Source organism: Odocoileus virginianus, chromosome 1 (assembly GCF_023699985.2).
Source record: "Odocoileus virginianus isolate 20LAN1187 ecotype Illinois chromosome 1, Ovbor_1.2, whole genome shotgun sequence".
Taxonomy (NCBI): Eukaryota; Metazoa; Chordata; class Mammalia; order Artiodactyla; family Cervidae; genus Odocoileus; species Odocoileus virginianus.
The window spans coordinates 1,100,837-1,125,905 of NC_069674.1; the positions used below are offsets into that span (position 1 = coordinate 1,100,837).

General features: G+C 58.1%; 1 protein-coding gene across 6 annotated transcripts in view; it reads left to right on the top strand.

Annotated features, from left to right (window-relative positions):
- Positions 1-18,886, top strand: part of PTPRN2 (protein tyrosine phosphatase receptor type N2) — a 606,878-nt gene extending 587,992 nt beyond the window's left edge. For all 6 annotated transcript variants that reach the window (XM_070478762.1, XM_070478639.1, XM_070478844.1 and 3 more), the window contains 3 exons: positions 2,594-2,658; positions 14,204-14,277; positions 17,179-18,886. In XM_070478762.1, coding sequence (XP_070334863.1) covers positions 2,594-2,658; positions 14,204-14,277; positions 17,179-17,250 — 211 coding nt within the window. In that variant the 3' untranslated portion in view covers positions 17,251-18,886. The remainder of the gene's footprint in view (positions 1-2,593; positions 2,659-14,203; positions 14,278-17,178) is intronic.
- Positions 18,887-25,069: the final 6,183 nt, after the last annotated feature.

A 25,069-nucleotide genomic window follows, 5' to 3' on the forward strand; every position in this document is an offset into this window, starting at 1 on the left:
TACTGGTGGACGGGACAGAACCTGGAATCAAAGGAGTGGCCGTTCGGTGAAGGTTCAGTGGCTCATGTCCTTGAAAAGGTTACACCCAGCCTGGAAGAGAGATCCCCTGGAAGACGCTCCCTCCGAGGGTGGGCTCCACACCTGCCTGCGTCAGTGACGAAGTGTGCTCTGTCTTCTAGAACGTGTCACAGACTGTTCCCTCTGTCTGGGATAAAGAAGAACTAGGTCTCCAAAGACCAAACACCTAGTCTGCCCATTCCATCAAGAGTGCGTGCATGTGTGTGAGTGCGTGCACTAGGTTGGGTGTGTTCTAAGTGTGTGTGTCTGGGTGTGCATGTGTCTGGAGGTGTGTCTGTGTATGCACCTGCGTGAGTGTATGTGAGTGTATGTCTGCATGCATGTGTGTGCATGCACAATCTGCATGTGTTCTATGTGTGCCTGAGTGTGCGTGTGAGTGCATGCACCCAAGTGTGTGTGTCTGTGTATGCATCTGCATGAGTGTGCATGTGAGTGCACACACCCATGAATGCAGTGTGTGTCTGCATGTGTCTGGGTGTGCATTTCTGAGTGTGTGCACCCATCTGAGCATGTGTCTCAGTGTGTCTGTGCATCTGCACGTGTGTGAGAATGTGCCTGAGTGTGTATGTAAGTGTGTACACACACCTGAGTGTGCATCTGTGTGGGTGTGTATGTGAGTGTGTGTGTGTGAGTATGTGTTCTGCATGTGTATGTGAGTGCATGCCCCTGTCTGTGTGCATGTGTGTGAGAATGTGTCTGAGTGTGTATGTAAGTGCGTACACACACCTGAGTGTGCATCTGTGTGGGTGTGTATGTGAGTGTGTGTTCTGAGTGTGTATGTGAGTGCATGCCCCTGTCTGTGAGCATGTGTGTGAGAATGTGTCTGAGTGTGTATGTGAGTGTGTGTGTGTGAGTATGTGTTCTGCATGTGTATGTGAGTGCATGCCCCTGTCTGTGTGCATGTGTGTGAGAATGTGTCTGAGTGTGTATGTAAGTGCGTACACACACCTGAGTGTGCATCTGTGTGGGTGTGTATGTGAGTGTGTGTGTGTGAGTATGTGTTCTGCATGTGTATGTGAGTGCATGCACCTGTCTGTGTGCATGTGTGTGAGAATGTGTCTGAGTGTGTATGTAAGTGCATGCACACACCTGAGTGTGCATCTGTGTGGGTGTGTATGTGAGTGTGTGTTCTGAGTGTGTATGTGAGTGCATGCCCCTGTCTGTGTGCATGTGTGTGAGACTGCATGTGTCTGAACACGTGTGTTGTGTGTGTCCCTGAGGGAGGAGGAGTACAGAGTATGATTTGGGTCCCCAGGAAGTGGACCAGAACACCCTTGACCCACCTGAGGAGCAGCTCCGGTCGGCGTTGGTTCCAAGGCAGGTCTGAGAGGAGACTCCGGGGGCCGGCACGTCACTGGGGCCCCAGTGACCTCGGTGTGACTGTGTCCCCACCCCGCTGTGCTACGCAGGGTGGTTCTCTTTCTACCTGAGGCTTTTTCTGCTCTTTGAGAAATACGTTGACACCAAAACCAGTGACCCTTTGCTGTGAAAGGACAACCGACAGACTTCTGGGTTACCAGCCGGCCGGCAGGTCTGAGACAGAGCAGACTCGGCGACCACGCAGGTCCCCGGGGCTTGAAACAGAGACGCTTCCCTCCCAAGTCAGCGGGTTCTACCAGGAGCGAGCGTGTCGGTGCCTCCACCTGCTGCAGGTGCTGGTGGGCTGGGGTCTGCCTGTTGGACTAACAGCCTGCTCAGGGCACCACACGAGGGAGCAGAGACACCAGGCCGCCCCCCAAAAGGCCACCTTCCTTTCCCCTTGCCACCTGCTGCTGAGCCACGACTTGGAACACTCTCACAACCCTCCTCCCGAGGAAGACTTTGCGCTGGGGCCGAGGGAGGCTGCAAGGAGGCTGGAGGAGGAGATGGAGGCCGACGGGGCGGAGGACCAGCCTCCACGGGGTGGGACTGCCGAGGCCTGCACGCAGCCTTCCTCCCCTGCAGCCAGCCCCCTGCAAACTCTGAATACAAGTGCCATCAGCTCCGACACTGCCAGCCAGTTCTTTATTTCCTTTTTCCCTAACAAAATTTGCTGAATCTTTGACCAAAGAGGGGAGAAAAAGGGAAGAAAGGAACAAATCAACACAGGCACAATAGCTAATCTGAACTGCATTTAGCACAGGCCAAAAGAAAGCTTCGCCTCCTCCTCCTCTCTCTCTTCCTCCCCTCCCCCTCCTCCCTCCTCCTCACCTCCCTCCTCTTCCTCCCCTCCCCCTCCCTTTCCTCCCTCCCCTTCCCCTTCTCCCTTCCCCCTCCCCTCCCCTCCCCTTCTCCCCTCCCCTCCCCTTCTCCCCTCCCCCTCCCCTCCCCTTCCCCTTCTCCCCTCCCCTCCCCACCCTCCCCCTCCTCCCCTCCCACCCCCCATGGCCCACTCTGTGCCTCTTCTTCTCCAGTCCCCCACCCTCCCCTCCTCCCGTGGGCCCCCTAATCGCAGAGGGCGCAAGCTGTCGTGGGCACGTGGGGAGTGGGGGCAGCACAGCCTGTCGCGTCCTCATCTCTCTCCTTCTGTTGGCAGCGACGGTGCGGGCAGGAGTGGCACCTACGTCCTGATCGACATGGTCCTCAATAAGATGGCCAAAGGTAAGACCCGGAGCTGGCTGCTCTGCGAGGCGCCAGCCGCTGGCGTTGCCATGGCAACCTCAGTGCGGCAGTCACAGAGAGCCGTGGGGAAATTAGCCTGTTGTCCCTTTTCTGAATCGCAGGGAAGCTGTTTGCAGCAAGCACGTTCATTTCTGAGGGTCCTCCTTTGTCGCTACCTCCGCCCGGGGTTGCACGGCGGGCTCAGGGCTCAGTGGGCCATCCGCGTCCTGTGTCAACATCACACGTGGGGAGAAGGCCATCTTGATCTTCCAGGGCTGCAGTGGCTCAGAAGAGCCTTAAACAAACCCTCCCTGTTGTTAGAACTGTATTTGCAAAATTCAGAGCCTAGACTCTCTGGTGGAGTCTGTCTCTGCAGTAGCCCCCCTTTATCTCTGGTGGAGACTGTCTCTGCAGTAGCCCCCCTTTATCTCTGGTGGAGACTGTCTCTGCAGTAGCCCCCCCTTTATCTCTGGTGGAGACTGTCTCTGCAGTAGCCCCCCTTTATCTCTGGTGGAGACTGTCTCTGCAGTAGCCCCCCTTTATCTCTGGCGGAGACTGTCTCTGCAGTAGCCCCCTTCAGACGCCCCGCGTGTAACAGTGTCTGGGCACTTGAGCTTGGAGCACTGTGATCTGAGCGCGGACCCTGGGTGAGCTCATGGCTTGGGTGGGGTTTAGTCCCTGAGAGCGCGGGGACTGAGGGGGCTGGCAACTCCCCAGTGTGCTCCCCACACCAGACCTGGGAGGTGTCCCCTGAGAAGCCGGTGCTCTCCAGAGCCAAGTGGGAGATTCCCTCGGACCCACCTCTAGGGGAACCAGGCACATGTCAGCGGGGGACCCCAGCGGAGGCCCCTCCTTGTCCTCAGCCTCTGGGGACTTGGGAAGGAAGCCCTGGATGGTGCCGTCTCACAGTCTCCTTCCTGCCAGAGGAAATACCATCTCCTCTACATGGACACACACCCGGGCACACACGCACACGTGTGTCCTTAGCTAGGGTGCCTAGCTTCCAGGAGCCCACCCGTCACCCTTTGCCTGGCAATAAGCGCAGACACCTGTTGCAGAAGTGGGTTTCTATACATCGTCAGACAAGTGCCAGCAACTCTGAAATAGGCGTCTTTCTTACTCCATCTTCTCCCGGTTAAAAGAAAAGCAGAAAGCAGAACACACCTCTAGCCCAAGGATATGGTTGCGTGAAGATGAAACGATGGCCATCGTGTTACACTCAGGAGTAGAGAGCATGGGCAGGTTCCGAGCCCTACCCTGGGAACCAGAGGACCAGCCAGGACCCAGGCAGCCCCCCACCCCGTGGGTGCCACAGGCTCCCTGCCGGCTGCGGGGGGCGGGGACAGTGAGCCAGCACACACACCAGAGGCCCGTCTCTCACACCCTGAGGTAGCGCGGTGCTGAGACGTGCAGACAAAGCAGCAGCAAGCCCGATGCAAACGCACCGTTCAGATGATGCTCTTAATTACATGACTTAGTCTTAGATCCGCAAAGCTAACTCTAGTGGGAAGGTCGTTTGTGCCTCTGTATCTCGTCAACTGGGTCTGGCTCTTCATTTGCAAGCGCACGGTTTCTGCAAACCCAGAGTCTCCATGGGACTCCTGCCTCCTCCCCACCCTTGTCCCCCCACCCCCTACCGTCAGGCCCAGAGTGCTTTCACCTGCTAAACCAAACACCTTTCGGGAATGTGGGTCGTCTCACACATTTGAGGAGAGGTCTGTGTGTGCAGGCAGGTGGTACGTGGCCTCACGGGCACATACCACCACGTGGAATCCGGCTCCCCCCAAGGAGCGGGCCCCAGCAGCGTTGGAGGGAATCGGTGTCCAGCTCGCCGGCGTGATGTCACCGGGCGCTGAGCAGAACCACAGCCCAGGGCAGGGGCGGCGACTCCCCTTCCCAGCTGGCCCCAACCCCCGACCCCGCATTCACCGGCCGGTCCTGCCTGCCACGTCCTGTCAGATTTCACTGGAAGTGCAGGCTGGCGGCAACAATGTGAGCCCAGCCATGTGGAACCGGCCCGGGAGGGCGGGCGCTGGGCCCTTTCTGAGATCAGTCACCCCTCACTCTGCTCCTGACCTGCTCCCCTCTGCCCTAGGGGCCCACGCTGAGCCATCCCCTGACCCGGGGCCTGGTCGCAGTCCCGGGCAGATCAAAGGGCAGGGCGGCCCCTCAGCCAGCGAGGGGCCCTTTCCTGGGCCGCCCCAGCGAGCGGCCACCAGGGTTTTGTCCTGGGCCCGGCCACGGGGCCCGGGCGGTGGGGGCGCCTTTGTCTGGCCTGAGAAGCCGGAGGCCCAACTGCCCGCCTGTGTTCATCAAATGATCAAAGGCCGCAGGCCTGGACATGAAGGCTTTCTTCCCATCTCCTTTTCTTAAAAGGAATGAATTGCAGGAGGACCAGAGAAGGCCTCTCCTGCAGCCGGGCCCCTGCGTCAGCCCTGGGCCCTGAGGCCCGCGGAGGACGCTCAACGGCCGGGCTGGGCCACCACCCAGGGCCTGGGCTGTTAGCACGTGGACTGGGAGGCGATTCGGCATCTGAATGGGGAGCTGCTGCTCCGCCAGGTGGTGGGAAAGCAGGAGACCCTGGAAAATCCTTCTGCATGTTTTCCTGTGGCCATAAATACAGGCCACAAATTTCTAACTCAGGGTTAACATTTTTGGTAGAATCAGGGTTTGGTAACGTTCCTCTCTCATGGACGAAAATGCAGCAACACTGGTTTTGCAGCCAAGGTACTTTCCAAGCCATGCCTTTCACATTTTTGTCCAAGATTTCTGTTTGCCCAGGGTGTTTCATATTTCACCACAATTTTCTAAATGAATGGAGAGCACCAGACAGAGGGAGGGGCTTCCCAAGGATCGCGTTGGCTGGGTTGTTGGGAGGCGGCAGCCTCGCTGGCTGGGGGCCGCTCGGCAGGAGCCCCGCCTCTGGGAAGCCGGCCATGCCGCCTGAGCCCCAGCCACTGGGGTGTCCGCGGGCCCGGGCCAGCCTGGGAACCCGTCCCTTTTGTTTGGCGGGAGCTGCAGGACTGGGATTTCATAGCACGATGCAGAGCGTGGGCCCGAGTCTGCAGGTGTGCCCGGAGACGCCCTGGAAGCTCGCATCGGCAAGGAGTTGGTTCTAGATGGTCTCAGCACGGAGCGTGAATGGCGGATGTCCAGCGCCTGTGTGGCCGTCTGTCCAGCCCCCGGTCTCCATCCTCAGCAAGCTCACCTACTTCCTGTTTCCCTGTCACACTGTGGCTTCGGTGAACATCTCTGCAAGGGGGTATATCCCCTCCCCTGTGCCTCCTGTGTCTGTGGCTCCGACGTCTCCAGGGACCTCGAGTGGTGGAAGCACACAGGGGTGCCCCTTTGAGTCTGGCTTCTCTCTGAGCATCACGTCCTGGGTTCAGCCGTGCTGCAGCAGGTGTCGGGATCGCCTCCCTGGTTGGGGTGGAGTAGCACCCCCTCCTGGGATGGACCACGCTTACCTTGTTCACCATCCCTCTGGGGACACGGGTTCCCTGCACCTTTCAGCTGTTGAGTCAATACTACTCCAGTCATGGTGTGCAAATATCTGTTTGGCTTCTGCTCTCAGTTCTTTGGGGTTAAATACCGAGAATGGAATTGCTGGGTCATGTGACCTTGTTACTTGATTTCTTGAGGGGCTTCGTTACTGTTTCCCGCAGCAGCTGCACCGTTGTCCAGTCCCAGCGGCAGCGCACGAGGAAGGACTGTGGTTGGTTTCCCCACACCCGCGTGAACACTGTCGTTTTCTGGGGCTTTGACAGTAGCCATCCTTGTGGCCGAGAGGTCTCGCTGCGGTTTTGCTTTGCATTTTCCTGAAGACGAGAGATGTCAAGCATCTTTTCATGTGTCTGTCGATGCTTTGGATATTTTCTTTGAGGAAATGACATTCAAATTCTTTTTTTCCATCTTTTAACTGGGCTGTTTGGTTGTTATTGCATTGTGGGTGTTCTTTATATATTGAGGATATCAACCCCTTACCAGATATGTGGTGGTGCAAATACTTCCTCCCATTCTGGGAGAAATATCATTTCTCCTTGAATTTTAAAACCCAGCGCTCCTCCAGAGCTCCACTGCTGAGTCAGCAGCCGCCAGCCACATGCGGCAGCTTACATGGTGAAATTAAAACATGGACCACGTGCTGAGCGCCCCAATAGCACCGGTGCCCAGGGCCTGCCACACGGACAGTGCAGAGAAGGCCTCCTAGGCAGGAAGCCCCGTTCAGTGGCTCTGCTCCTGGGAACATGCCGAGGGTGGTCGTGTGTGCACACGTGTCCAGACCGCCGTCTCTCTGTCTCCCTGGGCTCCTGGCCCTGCGTCTCCCCTTCTGTGACCCCCTTGACTGGTCTCTTCTGCTCACGGTGGTCGGTGGGATGTAAGACCCCAAGAGAGGGGTCTTCTGGGGCCATGCCAGCTCTTTCCTGCAGGACCTGGGTCCCGGCCCCGGACTGTGGGGTAGTCGCCCTCCCCAGCCCCTTTGCCCTCTCATGGGTCCTTCTGCCCCTCGCGGACACAACCATCCTCTTCCATACCGTCCCGGCAAATACTGAGCTGAACCACGGAAGTGCCATTCCAACCTGCTATTAACTGAGCACCAGGACTCTACGGCGAGCAAGACGGGAGGCGAGCCCATCCTCCTGGGGCTGCACTCAGCGGAGAGAAACGGGCGGCGTCCGCAGCTCAGAGGGCTGCTGAGCACCGTCGAGGCCCCGGGGTGCAGGGCTGGGGTCTACTTTCCCCCCGCCCCCATCACAGAGCACTGCATGCGTATGTAGCCCATCCTCACAGCATCGAGGGCCCTGAGGGCTCACCGATTCTGACACCTGGTTGCAAACTGAGAAAGCATATCTCCAAGGTTTGGGGACTTGCTGGGAAGCACCCAGCTGGCCGGGCAATGCAGAGCCCCGGCCTTGCTGCAAACTGGCCGAACCCCAGCGGCTGAGGGGGGTGTGGTCAGCACAGCAGAGATGCCACCAGACTGCATGGGTCAGGGACAGGGTGGAGCGGGCAGCTGGTCCGTTACAGCCACAGTGGAAACTCCGCCAGGGAGGGGAGACGGAGATAGGACGATGGGGCCCTGGAACTGCCAGCTCGCGGATTCAGGTCCGCCTGGCGCCGCGGATAAGGAGCACGTAGAGCTGGTCCCGGCAGGACTGACTTGGCGCTGCTGGCCAAGAGGGCTGAGGGGGAAGGACCCCAGGGTCTGTGCCCACGGGGCTCTGCAGGGAGGGCTGAGCTGACCCCGGCTGTGGACGCACACATGGACGACCCTTTCATGGGCAGGACTGATTGGGAGAGGCAGGCTGCAAAGAACAGGGTACGTCGGGGGAAACGGCTCACTTATATGTTTGGCTGAAGCACAAAGACCCAGCAGAAAACGGATTCTATAGACCAGTCTGCCTTCTGCGTGGCTTCAAGGTGGTAAGGCCCTGTCTTCAGCTCGTTGGAGTTTCAGGCTGAGAGGAGTGTTCAGAGCCGGGGAGAAGAGAGGCTTCCTTTTGCTTGGAGAACTTGTCCCGGGAGGTGACATGTGCCCACCTCTTCCCTTGTCCTTCTCTCCATTTGGAGCTGAGACTCAGCTGGGGGTAGAGGTCCAGGAGCAGCATGGCTGGGGGTGTGACCCAGGTCTGGGTGACATGATACACAAAGTGAATTAATTGGAGAGAAATGAGACGAAATGGAACCAGCTGTTCCTGGAAAACTTCCTGACAAGCCCATCATCTGATCTGGATAAGTTTGTGAACTGTATCCCATAATTTGCCTCCTAAATGGTCTCCAGCCTGTGGATCATGCCTGGGCAGGTACAGCTGACAGTTCTTCCCTCTCTCCCACCTGCCGACAGGTGGAGAGGGGCCCTGTGCACCTCGGACCACAGCAGGGGCTCCTGGCCAGTGCGGCCACCCCCGCCCCATGCCTCTCGGGGGCCAGACCCGCTCACACAGCCCCCAGGCTTCTCCTCCCTCCTCACTCACCCAAGAGAAACCAGGAGACCTGGCTGGACCCCCTCTGCCGCCGGTTCAGGGCCGTCCCTCCCAGAGCACCTCCTTCTCCTGGACAGGTAGCAGCCAGCCTGTCCTCTGGGTTCTTCTCTCAGTCGTCCCCAAACCCAGACTGTCCCCGTCCCCGTGAGTGTCATCCCTGTCTGTCCTGCTGGCCCTGGCAGGCCTGGCTCTCCATGTTCAGTGGCATCACTTCAGCTCAGAGGCCGCGAGAGTCCTCCTGCCACACAGGTGCCCTGCAGAGCCGCGTGGCCACTCTGCTCCCGGCTGCCTCCCCAACCCCATGCACCATCTCTCTGGAGGCCTCTGAGGCCCAGAAAGGCTGCCGTGCCCCAGGTCCTTTCAGCAATAGTTCACAGTGCCTCACCAGGCGGTGAGGGTCTATCTCTGCTCCTACCAAAGACCTCTTGTCCCTTGCGGGTGATGGGAAGTCCAGAGCACAACCACCCAGTCACTGGGGAGAGGTGGTCCAAACGCTCTGTTAAGAAGGACTCTGAGGCCTGTGCTCTGGGCAGGCAGTGGGGTCAGGGACCAGGCCTCTGTCACTTTGCATTAGTGACCCCCCAAAAAAACTCCTGTAGAACATTCTGTGACAAGTGCTGACATCCGTGCTGCCCTCAGGAGCTCACAGTGTCCCTGGGGCCTCCCTGGGCCGTGTGTCTCCTTTCACCAGGAGAGGAGGCAGGCGGCAGGGTTAGGGTGGTCTAGGGTGGTCAGGGGCGGGGTTAGGGGTTATCTGGGGGTGGGGTTAGGGGGCTTGTCAGGGGGTGGGGCTAGGGTGATCGGGGGCGGAGTTAGGAGGTGATCAGGGGGTGGGGTTAGGGGGGCTTATCAGGGGGCAGGGTTGAGGTGTGATCAGGGGGCAGGGTTGTTGGTGTGATTAGGGAGCGGGGCTAGGGCGATCAGAGGGCGGGGTTGGGGTGGTCAGGGGGCGGGGTTAGGATTGTGATTGGGGCGGGGCTAGGGTGATCCGGGGGCGGGGTTAGGAGGTGATCAGGGGGCGGGGTAGGGGTGATCAGGGGGTGGGGTTGGGGGGCTTATCAGGGGGCGGGGTTGAGGTGTGATCAGGGGCAGGGTTGGGGGTGTGATCAGGGAGCCGGGCTAGTGATCAGGGGGCGGAGTTGGGGTGGTCAGGGTGCGGAGTTAGGGTTGTGTTTGGGGCGGGGTAGGGGTGATCAGGAGATGGGGTTAGGGGGCTGATCGGGGGCAGGGTTAGGGTTGTGATCAGGGGACAGGGTTGGGGTGATCCAAACAGGGAGTGAGCGTCTGACAACTCGGGCCTCTCAGCTTCTCCTGGCCGTCCCGCCCACCTTTCCTCTACCAGTTTAACCGTCTCCCCTTCCTGATGCCCTGCGTCTGCAGCAGCCGAGTGCTCGCGGGCCCGTGGGCTCCAGGTCTGGGTGTTGATCCCGGGGGTGCGCACCGCTCAGGGGTGGCCCTGACGGAGCATCGCCCGACACGTCACGAGGTTCCAGTGCCTCCTGGCATGTTACATGGTGGTGACCTTACTGGGGCGATACACACACAGTCCTACTTGTGTTTTTTATGAAGATTTGGAGGCATCCCAATTTCTCCTGAAAAAATGTTTTCGAGTTAGTTTCTAAAAGCTTGAGAAGTACCTGGGCTATTTGGGTTCTGAGGTCCCCAATTATCAGTGAACAAGATGCTCATTTGTCTCCTTCATCCCAGCGAAACCTCATGAAAGGGAGATTACAGTTAATCTAGAGAGCCTGCAAAAAATCGTCCTAGTTGTAATTTTAACAAATCTTCCATCGATTCAGAGTATCCAGAAACGTGAAGTAGAAACTACTTGGCACAGAAGACCCAGGACAGAGCATGCGCGCGCGCGCGCGCGCACGCGTGTGTGTGTGTGTGTGTGTGTGTGTGTGTGCGCGCGCGCGCACCCCTGGGGAGCGTGTGGGAGCCGCCTCCTGTGTGCACAGTGGGGAGCTGAGGTCTGGAGGGGCACCCCCACCTGGAGGCACCCGGCATGGGAGGAAGGCTGCCCTCTGGATGCGGTGACAGCCACTCGGCAGACGCCGGGTGGGGACTCGCACAGTCCCTGCCCGTCACTGCCCAGCCCGTCTTTCCAAAACAGAGGTCAGCCAGCGAGCACAGACCCTGGGGCCCAGCTCAGCACACAGACAGCTCCGCCCTGGCCCTGGTCCCTTCAGGTGTATCTGGCGTTTCCTGGGCCCTCCCAGAGGGTTGGGTTGAGACAGTTTTCTCCTTGCAAAATTCAGACCTTTCTCTCTTGCGCACTCGACACGTAATGTCTTTTATGCTGAAGAGGGAAGGATGCATCGCATCCCTGCCGTGCGGTTCGCAAAGCCTTCTGGGTAAAAGTCGGACCAAAAGGTATTTCTGTGTCTGACATGATGTCACCGAGGACGCCGTGGACGCGCTGCCGAAGGGAGAGACGAGGGTGCCTCCAGACCGCGCGCCGCGGTCCCCCGGTCCCGTGGGAGGAGGTGGCGCGGCCAGGATCGCAAGTCCCACGCCTCCCTCCGCCCGCTGGCCAGCTCCGGGAGAAATCAACGCAGGCCTGGGAACCAGGCGCCGGTGGCCTATGCGCTCGGTTTTCTCCCACTTGGAATTGATCCTCTCGTCATAAAAACCCAGTGGTTTTAATATCTTTAGTACTAGTGCTCTTTTAATGTCTCTTGTACAATGGCTACTACTTCTATCTAAAGCTCAAAAGACCTGTTGTCCTAAAAACGCATTTAACCAACGTATGAGCTCCAGAGCCGACGGCCCGGGTACGATAGGAAGCCGTAGCCCCAGCTGTTGTACGGAGCGGTGCCTGGGATGGCAGCAGGCCAGCCTCTCTCAGGACCCAGCCTGCCAGCCCGTGTGCCTGCAGCCTGCAGCGTGCCCATGGGATCGTGGGCACCGGGAGAGATGGGTCAGGCTGGACACCCACCTCCTATGTTGCTGGGTCCACGTCCACAGGCTGCCTCCACCTCAGTTGCACGTTCGTGGAGTCATCAGCTTAAACTGACCACAGAACGACTTACATATATTCCTCTCATGTCTGAACAGTGGTGACGCCTCTCCAGTAGAAGATACTGGAAGTCTGTCCCCTGAACCACAGCGACGCTCCCCTGTATTGGTTGTTAGCCCATCTTTTGTCAGAGTTTTATTTGCATCTGTGAATGCTGAGCCCTGAAGAGTTGATGCTTTCAAACTGTGGTGCTGGAGAAAACTTTTGAGAGTCCCTTGGACTGCAAGGAAGTCAAACCAGTGAATACTAAAGGAAATCAACCTGAATATTCATCAGAAGGACTGATGCTGAAGCTCTAATAATTTGGCCACCTGATACAAAGAGCCAACTCATTGGAAAATATCCTGATGCTGGGAAAGATTGAAGGCAGGAGGAGAAGGGGACGACAGAGGATGAGATGAAACCGACAGAGGATGAGATGGTTGGACGGCATCACTGAGTCAATGGACATGAGTTTGAGCAAGCTCCGGGAGTTGGTGAAGGACAGAGGAGTTTGGAGTGCTGCAGTCCGTGGGGTCGCAAAGAGTCACTCTTCACCTGCCTTTCGACCTGGGCAGCGCACCGCATGGATCTGTTAGCCTAGACTCTAATATGTGGTCAGTAGAATGGGATTCGTGGAGATAACTCCATCTAAATGCACTCAAAGGAGCTTCCTATATGCTTGAGGGATTTAAGTAAATCCTTTTACCTTCGGTGAAGCCTGCTAGAAGGACACACACCCCTACCCTGCCTGCCCCACGGCAGCCTGTGCCACTCCCGCACCACAGATCACCAGGATGCTCAGGGCCATGCCTCCCCACCCCTCAGAAGAGGTCCTGCATGGGTGCGCTCTTAAAACGTCTCCCTGCATGCCTCAGGTGACTAATCACTCCAGTCTAACGTGCAGGGAGACAGCGCTGACCCACCTGAAAAATCCATTCCATCTCTATTTCCAGCTGCACATTTCTAAGCATTCCTTTTATTTCCTCCACTGCTGAGTTTTGGGTTCAGTCCAAGCGTGATTCTGAGACATCGTGCCCTGGCGTTTCATATTTTAAAGACCCTGTCCAGGAAAACCCTAATGACACGTTCTCTGTCCGCTTTGTCGCTTTCTCGCCCAGCATCACTGCAGTAAATTCAGAGAGATTTTGTCCATGGAAGCTGATTGGAGGGTCACGCAGACGCTGCCTGGGGAGGGGAACTCCCGTGGCCCCATGTGGAGCCCTGCAGGGAGCCGTCTCAGGGCGACCGAGTGACAGGGGTCCGAGACTGCATGCCGGCTCTCCTGCTCAGACTAGCTTTTCGGGGACGAACGGCTGTTGGAAGAGTCTTTCAAACCAGTTTCAGGGCACAAAGATGCACCTGAGCAAACTTAAGAGAGAAGAGAGGGGTTAGGTCTGGACCCCCTGGACCCCCGAGGTGGTCATTGTAAAGGGCTAGGCTCGTCTCCGTCTGATGAATCCACACCGCACGCACGCAGGTGTGATGGAGGTGGGGCTGGGCTGCCCCGGGGGGCGGCCGGCCCGGGGTCTCTTCCACGTCTGGGTCCGACGATCACCAGCTCTGCGACCCGAACAAGCCTTGATTTCCTCTGAATGGGGGGTGGTAACCGGCCTGATGCATGAGAGGCAGTGTTGACAGGACACCTACCCACCGAGGGGCTGGTGGGTGGGTCCCAGCCACCCCACTGTGCCGTCCGCCCAGCCCCCGCGTTTCGCAAGATCGCACTGCAGATGCTCACCTCTGACCTGTAAGAGGCTCGGGCGCTGGGGACCCGGCCCGATTCACTGTTCACCTCCCAGAGGTCCTGGCAAGACAGGAAAGTGAGAGGATATGTGGAATTCATAATTCATGAGATTGCATCTTTAACTCGAATAGTGTTGTTTCTGCGGCCCCCGAGGCACCTGAGCCGGGGGGGCGGGCGTGTCTGAGGGGCGCTGGGCCACAGCGCCAACCCACCCGTGAGTGCACGGGTGCCTCACCCTTCCTTAGCTTTCGGAACACTCGCTCCTTAAGGCAGCTCTTCAGAAGCCAGCGCTAGGGGTATAAGGTGGACAAGGTTAGTCTACCTTTCCATTTCTCTAAGTGAAAACCCTATGCAAGAGAAGGTAAGGCTTATGTGCTCCGTTCTCTGACTGAACACTTCCTGGGGACTTCCTGCTGGCCCCGTGGTTGGGACTCAGAGCATTCACTGCCCTGGCCAGGGTCCAGTCCCTGATCGGGGAACAGAGATCTGGAAGTGTCAGAGCCAAAAACATACAAAAGTCTTAAAATGCCACCAGATAAAGCCGAGCCAAGCCCTAGTCTGTCCTGGCCGTGGCTCGCCGTGGGTGTGTGTATCTGCCTCTGATAGCAAGCTTCAGCCCAGCTTTCTTGAGCCAACACAAATGAAAGCCGCCTTGCCCTGTGTGCCTGTGTGAACCCGAAATGCCCCTCCCGGCCAAGCGGCCACAGGATGACGGTCACCGTCATCTGGCCACTGAGCCCAGAGGCCCTGGCAGCGGGTGAGGCTCACCAGCATGCGCTGCGCCTGTCTGAGCCCGGTGTGTGTCTGTTGCAGGCGCCAAGGAGATTGACATCGCCGCCACCCTGGAGCACCTGAGGGACCAGCGGCCGGGCATGGTCCAGACCAAGGTACACGCAGCCGGGCCTGGGGCTCGGGGCTCATGGGGGGCGGTTTTCTCAAGAGGAGCGAGGGGCAGGCCGGCCAGCTGCCTCCCACGCCAGCTCCGCTCGGGCCTGGACGTGGGCTGTCCATCCCAGGAGGCCGGGGCGGCTCCAGCCACAGCCCCCACGTTCTAGCCTGAGCAGATGCAGTCAGACCTCAGGGCCCGGGACCCTCCATGCGCCGGACAGGGGAGCGGGAGAGCAGCGCGCGCTCCCCATCAGAGGCCAGAGGTGTGGGTGGAATGTTCTGCCCGCCCCAGCCCACAGCCACAGCTCTGCTGTGAGGTTATCAGGACAGCGGTCACCAGAGTGTCCCCGGGCCGTGCTGGGCCCCTGAGCACCCTGAGTAGCTTGTTGAAAAGGCCAAGTTTGCAGCAAAAGGAGCAGAGACGGAAGATCCCTGGACAGCCTTGGGTTCACTGGAGCTGGAGCCAAGGTCCACATGATGGCCTGTCCCCTTAGTGTTGGAGAAGTGTCCGTGTCCACCCACAGACACCCCACACACACGTCCTGCAGTCATAGACACAGGACCCTCTCCCTGGTGTGGCCCGGACTCTCCGGGTGCTGTTAGTGCCTCCACTAAAGCCGCCCTCGCAGAGGACTTCAGTCATAAAGGTTATAAAAGCTCTCCCGGGAGACCAGCCCGCGCTGTGCTCTGGAGCCGAGCAGTGAGGGTCCGGGACCCCCGTCGTCCCAGCTCAGGGTCTTACTGTCCCCACAGGGTGTGAGCAGCTCTCGGGCCCTGCTCCGTGCCACAGATGGGACGGGCAGCATCTGAGCCTCGAGGGAGAAAAGCACAGTCCTCACTCTGCCCGCTCTGTTGGGAGGGAAGGAGCCCAGAGCCCCGTAAGCTCCGGCGAGCACACTTTGACCCCAAAGGTCATTTCTCAGAACACCTTCAAGGGCCCCTTTGGCTGGCTCCACGTTGTCAAAGTCAGCCCCAAGCGTGGAGGCAAAACCAACTCAGTTTCTCCATGTAGAGCCGGGGAACTGTTCCGGGCAGAACCAGAGGACCCACCTGGCGGTTGGATCTCTGCAGCCGCCACCGTTCTCCGCTGGCGGTTTGCGGGGCCCTGGGGAGAGCTGGACCCTGCCCACACCATCTGCCATCCCAGTGACAGGCAGCCCACGGGTCCAGTGCCCCTGGCGGGGCCGTCCTGCTGGACTGCCCATGCCACGGGTGGTGGCCTGCTCATCCAGAAGTCCAGGGTCGGCTTGCCGTCCGGGAGGGTCTGGCCCTGCGTCCACCAGCAGCCTCACAGCTCCACGCAGCCCAGAACCGGGGCTGAGGGCAGGGACAGCTCTTGCCCAGGAAGGAGAAGCAGGTTGTCTCTGGCTGACCTGCTGCCTCGTGCACCGCCTCCCGGTCCCGCGAGCCCCGGGCTGTGAGGCCCGCGGCCTGCCCTCCAGGCCGGCCGGCACCTCGGCAGTGCTGTGAATGGCCCTACTTGGCCCCAGGCCCCGTCCACCACGCGGTCAGTGAGCAGAGAGGGTTTAATGATCGCGGTCGGGGCACAGGGCAGGTCTGCCCCGCCTTTGTCACTTTACTAAGCAGCAGGACCCAAAGAGCCGCCCTGCGTCCTGTCCCATTTCTGCGTCATCGCAAGACTGCAGTCTGCTGTCAGCAGACCGCCATGCCGGAGGAGGCATCCAGGGAGGCTGCGCCCATGTCTGGGGCGGTGTCCTGCACACACCATGCCCTCTGGCTGACCGCTGGCTTGAGAGACGGTGACAGGAGGCGGCTTCCCTGGGCCTGGCAGTCCAGGTTTGATTCCTGGATCAGGAAGATCCCCTGGAGAAGGGACTGTTTACCCACTCCAGTATCCTTCCCTGGAGAATCCCATGGACAGAGGAGCCTGGCAGTCTACAGTCCGTGGGGTCGCAAAGAGTCGGACACGACTGAGCGACAAAGCACAGAACAGCGCATACGTTTCTGTCATATACCGGTCGTTCGAAGTGGAAACTTATCAGTCTTTTTGGCATTGGACTCAAGTCTGTCGATGACTGGAGTTATCAAGTATCTAAGCCATTGATAGGGCTCTCCTCCATCAAAAGTCCTTAACTGCTGTTCAGGGAGCGTTTGCATAGTTTATTCTTTTGTCATTTCTTTGGTGTGATGGGGAAGTACTGGGTACACTGCTCTGAGTGTTTCATGCCAAGCTGGGAGCAGGTTGTGGACCCAGGGAGCCTGCAGGACAGGTGGGCTTATCCTCTATCTGCCAAGGCCCGTTTCTGGAGGAGCAGACGGTTCCGACACCCGGGACTCGGCCCCAGTTACTACTCAGCAGTCCTGCAGGTTCCGCCTGCACGAGAAGCATGTCCCATCCTGGGTGCACTGGTGTCTGTGGGCACACGTGTGCTTAAGCTGGCACGGTTGAGGGTGAGACGAGTTTTCTTGGCAAACAGAAGTGAGTCGGATTGAGCCGGATGGTGGGTGGATTTTCAAAGAGCACAAGCACCATCCTTTCCATTCTGAGGCCAGGGAACCCCAAGGGGTTGTGACTGTGACCGTTTCCAGTGAGTCTCAGAAGGACGGGAGGCTGCGTCCAGCCCCGCCCCTCGGGGGCCCCCGCTGGGGCTGGGGTCAGAAGGAGCTGGGGGAGGGGGCACACGGAGCCTGTGGCAGCCGCTGTCCCACGCACACATCCACCCCAGCTTCTCCAGCGACAGACGCGGAGATGAACACGAGACGCGCAGCCTGTCTGCACCGGTTCTCGTCCCGCAAACCCGCACCCTGCCCGCCTCCCTCGGAAATCTGCAGCTCGTCCCTTTCCTCCCTAAACAGCTTCTCTCTGCAGGATGGCACACGGGCGCCCATGGCTGGAGCAGAAGGGGCCCCGCTCACGTCTGCCTCCTCTGTCCCTCCAGGAGCAGTTCGAGTTTGCCCTGACAGCCGTGGCCGAGGAGGTGAACGCCATCCTCAAAGCCTTTCCCCAGTGAAGCCGGAGGCGCCCGCGACTGGGGGCCCTGTCGGCGACCACCAACGACTTGACTGCATCTCTAGTCAAATGCCTGGTGATCTAGTCCTTAGGACTCTCCTACAGTCAATGCAGCTTAGCAGTGGAAATGTGTGTTTTTGTTCAGCCAAATAATGATAAAGGGAGATCTATGGGCAAATGCAATGATGGGGGGCAATCAGTTCTTCTATTTTCGATTTCTTGAAAAAACTTTATTTTTCCTTAACACACACATCCATGTTCTTAATTGCCAATCATGTGGTACGGACGGCACCGTCAGTGAGGTCCCCAGAAGAGGGTTGGTTTGTGATCTGTCACTTTCTGAAGGAGGGTCAGCCATGTGGGGTGGAGCCCAGAGGGGCCACCAGGCCACCCCCAGTAGAAGACACATTTGTCTGTGTACCACCAGGAGAAACCGCCGGCTTCTCCAGGAGTTAGGTGGACGTGATGGTGGCATTCTGCAGCTTTGGGGTAGATCATAAAAGACAATTGTGCCAGCTCCTCGTCCGATCTAGGCTGCTGCACACCCTCCCCCAAGCACTGTTAGGGGTCAGTGACAGCCCCTCCCAAACTTCCACTCCCCCAGGACAGCCAGGGGCCCAGGGGCAAACACTTTCCCACCTAGAGTACCTCCTCCCAGGCCAGCAGCCCAGGGACACTTGGCAAGGCTCTGGCAGAGCCCCAACCTCCAGACATGGTTTTTAACTACAAAGAGGGGCTTATACGTGTGTGCTAGTCACTTCAGTCGTGTCTGACTTTATGATCCCATGGACTGTAGCCCGCCAGTCTCCTCTGTCCATGGGATTGCCCAGGCAAGAATACGGGAGTTCATCCAGATGCAGCTAAACACTTCCCTGAGGGGTAATGAAAATGGGGGGCAGGCCTATGTGGTCCCCTCCCCAGGAAGGCGTGGGGCCTGCTGGCCTCCAGAGAGGACCAGGAGTGCCCTCACCATGGGGGATGTGCCAGGAGACCCGCGGCTTTTTGCTTCTTGCCTGCGTGGGATCCAGGCATCTGGGACACAGTGGCAGCCAGGCCCCTCCCAGGGCTCAGGTTCCTGGCACCTCAGGCGGATCCCGTCTGATGTCACACAGACACGCATCAAGCGATCCTTCACATTTGCCAAAATAGCACTTGGGCACCAAAGTTACCACCCACACCCCAAAACACAAGAATGCACTTCACTGAACCGAGGACAGTTAAATGCCTAGGGAGGTGTGCAGACTGTTCTGTGTGTCCTTGGCCTCGCTTTCGGGAGTAAAATGCTCCCAGTGACCCTGGGCCCTCTGTTTCCTGTGTGGGACACCGTTCTTTCATCTTAAATAGATGCCACATTTCAAAAAAAGGGAATAGGGAAGGTGGCCGACCGAATGGGGAGAAAGATGCCAAAATACTGTTTGTGTCTTTAAACGATGTTGTTGTGTGTATCTGCTTTAATATATCTATCATTTCCTTCCCAAAGCTGTTTCTCTCTACCTGGAATCCAAACAATTAATGGAAACGAGTTTATCTGAACATAGGAAGCATATACCTACTTGTAATTTCTAACATTGTATGTTTCTTCAGTGTGAGATATACAAATATATTTAATTGTGTCTGATTAAACTTCTGATTTCACATTTGAATGGTCTTTATTTGGATGAGAGAGCAGTTTTGTTTTGTTTCTTTGTCCCATCCATCCTGTTTCCTGAAGGTGTGGGCGTTTAGATGCCGGAACAAAGTGTGTGCATCCATGGAGCTCCATACTGAGTTTCAGTTTTATTCACAGAGAGGGGTGTGTATAGGGCGCCAAAGTGTCGAGTGTGGCTGCGTATATTCACTAAAAAGTGATGGAACAGTCTCGGGCGAAAGTTGGGGCGCGCTGCGCCTCCGGTGTCCCTGCCACCTCTTGGCTGCGTGCGTCTGCCCAGGGAGCGCCCGGGAGCGGTGGCCCGTCCTTGCCGCCCACAGGGGTGGGGGTCTCCTGCATCTCACAGAGACGTGAGCCGCCCCGGGAGCCTGTCAGCCCGGGGGCCCCGCTCTCCTCTGTGCGGTCTGTCTCCGCCGGCGGTGGTGAGACGGGGGCCTGCGGCGCGCGCCGGAGCAGACGCGGGTGTTCGTTTCTGGGAAGTCAGCCCCGCCCCCGCCCCGTCTCTGCTGCGCGGCGTCCGCCTCCACTCCGTTGGCTCCGCCCCGAGGGCCCTCCTTCCCCGAGCTTGCTTCTCATCAGGGTCCCACCCCGGGTCCAGCTCACTTCTGCTGTCCGTGTGCTGGGAGTCGCTGTCATTCATACCCGCGCACTTGACAACGGGTGACACGTCTCGAGACACTCGCGTGTGAGAGTCTGCGTGGGCCTCAAGAGGCCCCTCCGACCAGGGTGCTCAGGGGTGCTGAGCGAAATGAACTTTGGAAGTGTCCTGCGGAGCCAGCTCTGAAGACAGACGGGATGCGGAGGGAGGGCGGACCCTCGGGCTGGGGGGCCGCGTCCACGTGTCCACGCAGGGCCAGCACAGGAGCGGGCTGGGGCTGCACACAGCCAGCCTCCTGCCGTCGGCACCCCCGAGCCGACGGGCTTGCAGGAGCCGGCTTCTGTGCCCGGGGAGTCCCGCTTCGGCGGCGCCGCCGTGCACACTGGCGGCCGCTCACCAGCCCGGCAGGGCAGCGGGGACATGTTCATCCGCGGGCCGGCGACTCCTCTGTGGAGCTGGGTCATGGTCTCGGGGCCTGGAGGGCCATGTCCACGTGTCCGCGTGCTCTTCAGACTCTGGCTTGCAGACGCCACACGCGTTTACGTTTACCCGCGTTAGCAGTGTCTTCCCTGCCCGTGCTTAAAGTCTAGGCAATCCCCCAAACAGTAAAGCCTTGATTGGCCAGACTTGCTGATTTCTGGGCCACAAACACACCCGCCAGGAATGGTGTTAATGCCGGCTCACTCAGTAAGCTGCGAAGACAGCTCCTGGAGTCACGAGAGGGAACTGCCTTCCAAACAGGAAGGGACAAGTTTTGAGTGTTTATTACCTATGTCTTCATCTAATGTGTCAGTTAACATAATTTGATTTTAATCGTGGCTATATTTAACAACAAGCTTGTAGCACTCCCAAAAATTTAACAGTCTGCTCCTGCAAGTCCACACGCGCCAGCTGTGGTACGCCTCTGCCTCGAGACCATGGAGAAGTCTGGAGAAAGTTCGGCCCCACCATTCAGCCCGAAGAAGGTGGGCACCCTGTCTGAGAGGCTGGAGCTTGTTCCCCACGCCCACAGGGCTCAGGGAGTACTTGACGTGAACAGGATGAAAATCCGATGAGACGCGGACGAAGCCCTGAGGTCTCCACCTCATGGAGGGACAAAGACTCAGATGGACCACGTGCAAGCCCCAGAGGAGACGTCCCTGTGGTGCTCAGCTCCGGATGAACCATCACCAAGCCCGGGAGGCCAAGGTCACCGCTGTGATGATGCGCGACGACGCAACCCGGGAAGACAGTCGTAGGTTGAAACACCGTAAACGGCAGTGAGGAAGACCAGAACAAAGCAAAGAGCAAGGGGCTCTGAGAAAGAACCAACAAACCAACGAGGCAGAAGCAGCGTCCGAGAAACAGGACAGGCTGCCAGAGGGGGAGACAGCGATGCGTGCAGGAGGCTGGGAGGGGCGGCTGCCAGGTACGAAGGACGAGTCTCCGGATGAAGTGAAGTCAGCAACTACCTACCATCTTCGCACAGAGCCACGTGGTAGCCAGACATCCCGGCGACGGTTCTGAAATGTGCAGAAATATTGAACCACTATGTTGTGTAAGAAGATCTTACATAGCGTTGAAGGTAAATGCTACTTCAAAAACCAACAAACTTGTGGAAAAAGAAATGAGGTTTGTGGTTACCAGAGGCGGGAGGTGGGAGGAAGCAGAAGTGGATGAAGGCCGTCAAAGGTACAAGCTTCCAGTTGTAAGATAAGTAAGTGAGCGATGTGATTTACAATGTGATTGATATAATCAACACTGTGTTATATAGGAAAGTTGTTAAATTCTAAGAGTTCTCATCAGAAGGAAAAAATTCTGTTTCTTTAATTTTGTATCTGTTTGAAATGGCAGGTGTTCACCATAATTACTGTGGTCATCATTTCATGATGTATGTGTCCGGTCATTCCGCTACATGCCTTACTTACCCCGTGTGTATGTAAATTATAGCTTATGAGACTGGAAGGAGAAAGGAAAAGAACCCAACCAAGCTCTGAAAGGAAACCCAAGGGGAGCAGTTGTTCAGAAACCAGAGAGGGCCGGCTCTCATTTTACAGGCAGTCCAGACGAGACAGAAGGGAGGCAAGAGCTGAAGCCAGAGCTGTGGACTGGAGGATGGAGCTGGAAACACACAGTGAGCGTGCGACAACGTGACCGCATGCAGGTCCCAGCGGGCAGGACGCATGCCCTGAACCAGGGCCCGGAAGAGGGTGCCGAGGCTTGCAGGAGTGGCAGCCTCCTCCAGGGCGGACGCCGAGGCTGCATCAGAGTCCACATTCCATCCCCCGTCTCAGCCAGGAGAGCCAGGCCCTCAGCACCCTGCCCATGCCCGGCTCCAGCTCAGAGCCGGCAGAGGCACTGTGTGAAGCTTTATTATCAAGGTGGAGAAGACTCTTGAGAGTCCCTTGGACAGCAAGGAGATCCAACCAGTCCATCCTAAAGAAAATCAGTCCTGAATATTCATCGGAAGGACTGATGCTGAAGCTGAAACTCCAATACTTTGGCCACCTGATGCGAAGAACTGACTCATTTGAAAAGACCCTGATGCTGGGAAAGATTGAAGACAGGAGAAGGGGACAAAAGAGGAGGAGGTGGTTGGATGGCATCACCCACTCAATGGACATGAGTTTGCGCAAGCTCCTGGAGTTGGTGATGGACAGGGAGGCCTGGCGTGCTGCAGTCAATGGGGTCACAAAAAGTTGGACATGACTAAGTGACTGAACTGAACTGAGCCTTCCTTCTTTATTGGCGCCAGGGAGCCAGACTATGCGTCTCCCAACCATGAGGAGGGTGCTCTTCCCCGACAATACCCAGCAATTAGTGTGTGCCATGTGCATACCCTGCTGGGGGTGGGCCATGCGGTGGGAGGTTCGGTCCCTGGTCTTCAGGACCCACCAGGACACACGGGGTCCTGGGGGGCCACAGAGCAACACGCAATGCTGCCTTGGGCCCCAGTGCTCCCAAGGGGCCCATGAAGAGGGTCCTGGGGGGTGAGCCAGCCCTCCTCACGGGCTCGGCGGCTCTCAGAGCACGCCTGGGACAACACAGGCTCCGAGTGCGTCCTGACACTCGCCAACGCCCCCACATCTCCCTGGGCACAGAGCATGCTGGAGCAGGCGTCTCACTGCTCACCTCTGCGACACCTCGGGGCTGAACCGTCACTGCTGCCTGAGATGATGGTGCCTTTCACAAGCTGTTAGATGCAATCTGGCAAAGAGAAAGCGAACAGCCCGCCTATCAAGTGCCGTAAACTAGGCCACCCACGGGGTGCCCAGCTCTTCTCCAGACCCCGGGGTCTGTGTCAGGGGCGGGGGCGGGCTCGCTGGAATTTCCGGAAGATGGGAGGGGGTGGGGGGACAGCCACACACCAGCTAGCAGATCCAGCCTTGTTAACAACGCCCACCTCCCCTGGGAGCCCTGAGCCCTCACGTGAGGATGTGGGGTCCCTGGAGCAGCCCACAGCCTGACTCTAAGAGTCTGCCCCTCCCCTGGTATCACTCTCCAGCCCCGCCCCCCAAAAACTAACCACAATGTCTTCAGGCACCCCAACCTGCTCTCGCGGTCAGTGCTTGGCGAGAATTCTCCATCCTCCCCTGAGACACCCAGGTCACGGGGGTCAGCATCCCCCTCTCCGCCCACACCAAGTCCATTCGCCGCCTCTGCCTGGCACCGCTGAGATCCTGCAGCTGGATCACCCAGGTCCACCCCATGTCCAGGCTGCTCTGTCTCCATGGCTGGGAGCAGCCTTTCCTCTGCAGGGTTGTGGCTGAAAATGGTCCCCGCAAACCTCTGCCCAGCCCTGGCCAGGACAGGCCCCGAGAGTCGGTGCTGTTGATCTGATTTATTGGGCTGGGCACGCAGAGAGGGCACGTTCAGGAAGCTTTACTTTTTTCTTACAAAAATGACACCCGCGCCTTTCAAAGCTCACCTCTGCTCCCAGCTGCCTCCCCGCTCTCATCCCGCCGGCGAGTGACAGCAGTATTATGTGTCGGCTATGTTGTGTGTTTATTAATCAAGTAGAACACTAATAAAAAACCTTCATAATTAGCGGTACAGGCATTAATTCAAAGATGTTTATTGGAATAGAAAATTAGAATTTGATTACACCTTTGTTCCTCGACAATGACTGGTTTTCATTTTGTTCGGGGTATTTGTTTAGAGACTGGTCTTCGCCGTCTAGGCCGCTCCGTTTCTTAGACGAACCATATGGTGCGTGTCGTCTGTCTGCGTGGCTGAGCGCCGCCGATGGATGCCGCAGCCGGCGCGAACAGCGCTCTCAGAAGCCGGGACTGTGCGCTTCCGCCGGGCCGTGACCGCCGGGGCCCGCGGGCCCCTCTTATCCGGAACCCAGACTTCCAGAATCCATTCCGCACACATCGGGGCGCCGCGGGCTGGCGGGTTTGCTTCCCCCTCAGAGAGAAGCCGAGTCCCCAGAGAGGCAGCCTGCAAGGGGGCCGGTTCTCAGGACGAAAGGAGGCGAGAGGCGCCTCCGCGGCCGAACCTGACTTCCACGCCGCCCTGGGCTCGCCCTCCTCCGCTCACCCTGCCTCGTGTCCAGCCCGGCTGCCGACTCTCTCTCTCTCTGCTTGTCTGTCCTCTGCCTGTCCGTCTGTCTCTCCTCCCTGCTGAGGCGTCTGCTTTGAAAGAGCAGCTTACACACACGTCTCGGGGTTTGGACTGGCTCAATGTCTAAGTCAAACCCATCTTTCTTGAACATTTCCTCCCGTCTCTACTTTATTTCCTGACACAATCATAGTTACAATATAGTGATAATTTATCAGGTCATTGAAAATAGCTTCTCCCATCCACAGACGCTGTTTCATCAGGCCCCGAGTCCGTCAGACCGACTTTGTCATATGCCTGGTGGCAGGATGTTTGGGGTTCTTTCTCTTGACTCCTGTAAACGATCCCAGGAGAGGAAGCGCCCTCGCGAGGCCACAGCCTCTGGTGTGCTCACGCCCGGCCTCTGCCCTGAGCTGAGCCCCTGGTTTGTCCCCAGGTTTAGAAGAAGAGGGACACGGTCCCCCCCCAGCATGGACGGGGGCCCAGCCACGTCTCCTGCCCAGCCCCGGGCAGGCCAACCCTCACCCGCCTCGGCCACACGAGCTTGGGATCAGCCCCGGCTGCTTCCTCCGGGGCCACTGGGCCCCGCCTGCCACGCAGCCACCTTGAGAAGCCCCCCTCTGCTTGTCTGCGGCCAGCCTGCTTCCCTCTGGTGCTCTGAGGGCTTCACACACTCTCATTTTCTTTCCCTTTTCATGGAAATTAGAAAAATCGATCCACAAGCAGTCAGACTGGTCAGTCCCAGCAGAGGAGGAACAGGCCACCCCTGAGCAGGGTCCCCGGGGGCCTTTCCAGGGCTCCCCTGCGCCCTCCCGCCTCCTGCAGGCAGACAGTGCCCCCACCATGCCCACCATGTGCCGGGCCCTGAGCGGGAGCCGCAGCCAGAAGGGCGGGTGGCAGATGTGGTCCCTTCCCTCTCACCACGTCGGCAGCCAATGCCTTGTTTAATCTCATTTGATAATTAGTTTTGTATGTTCAAATGTGTATTTATTATCAGAACACATTCTCACTAAGAAACAATGAAAATTTTCA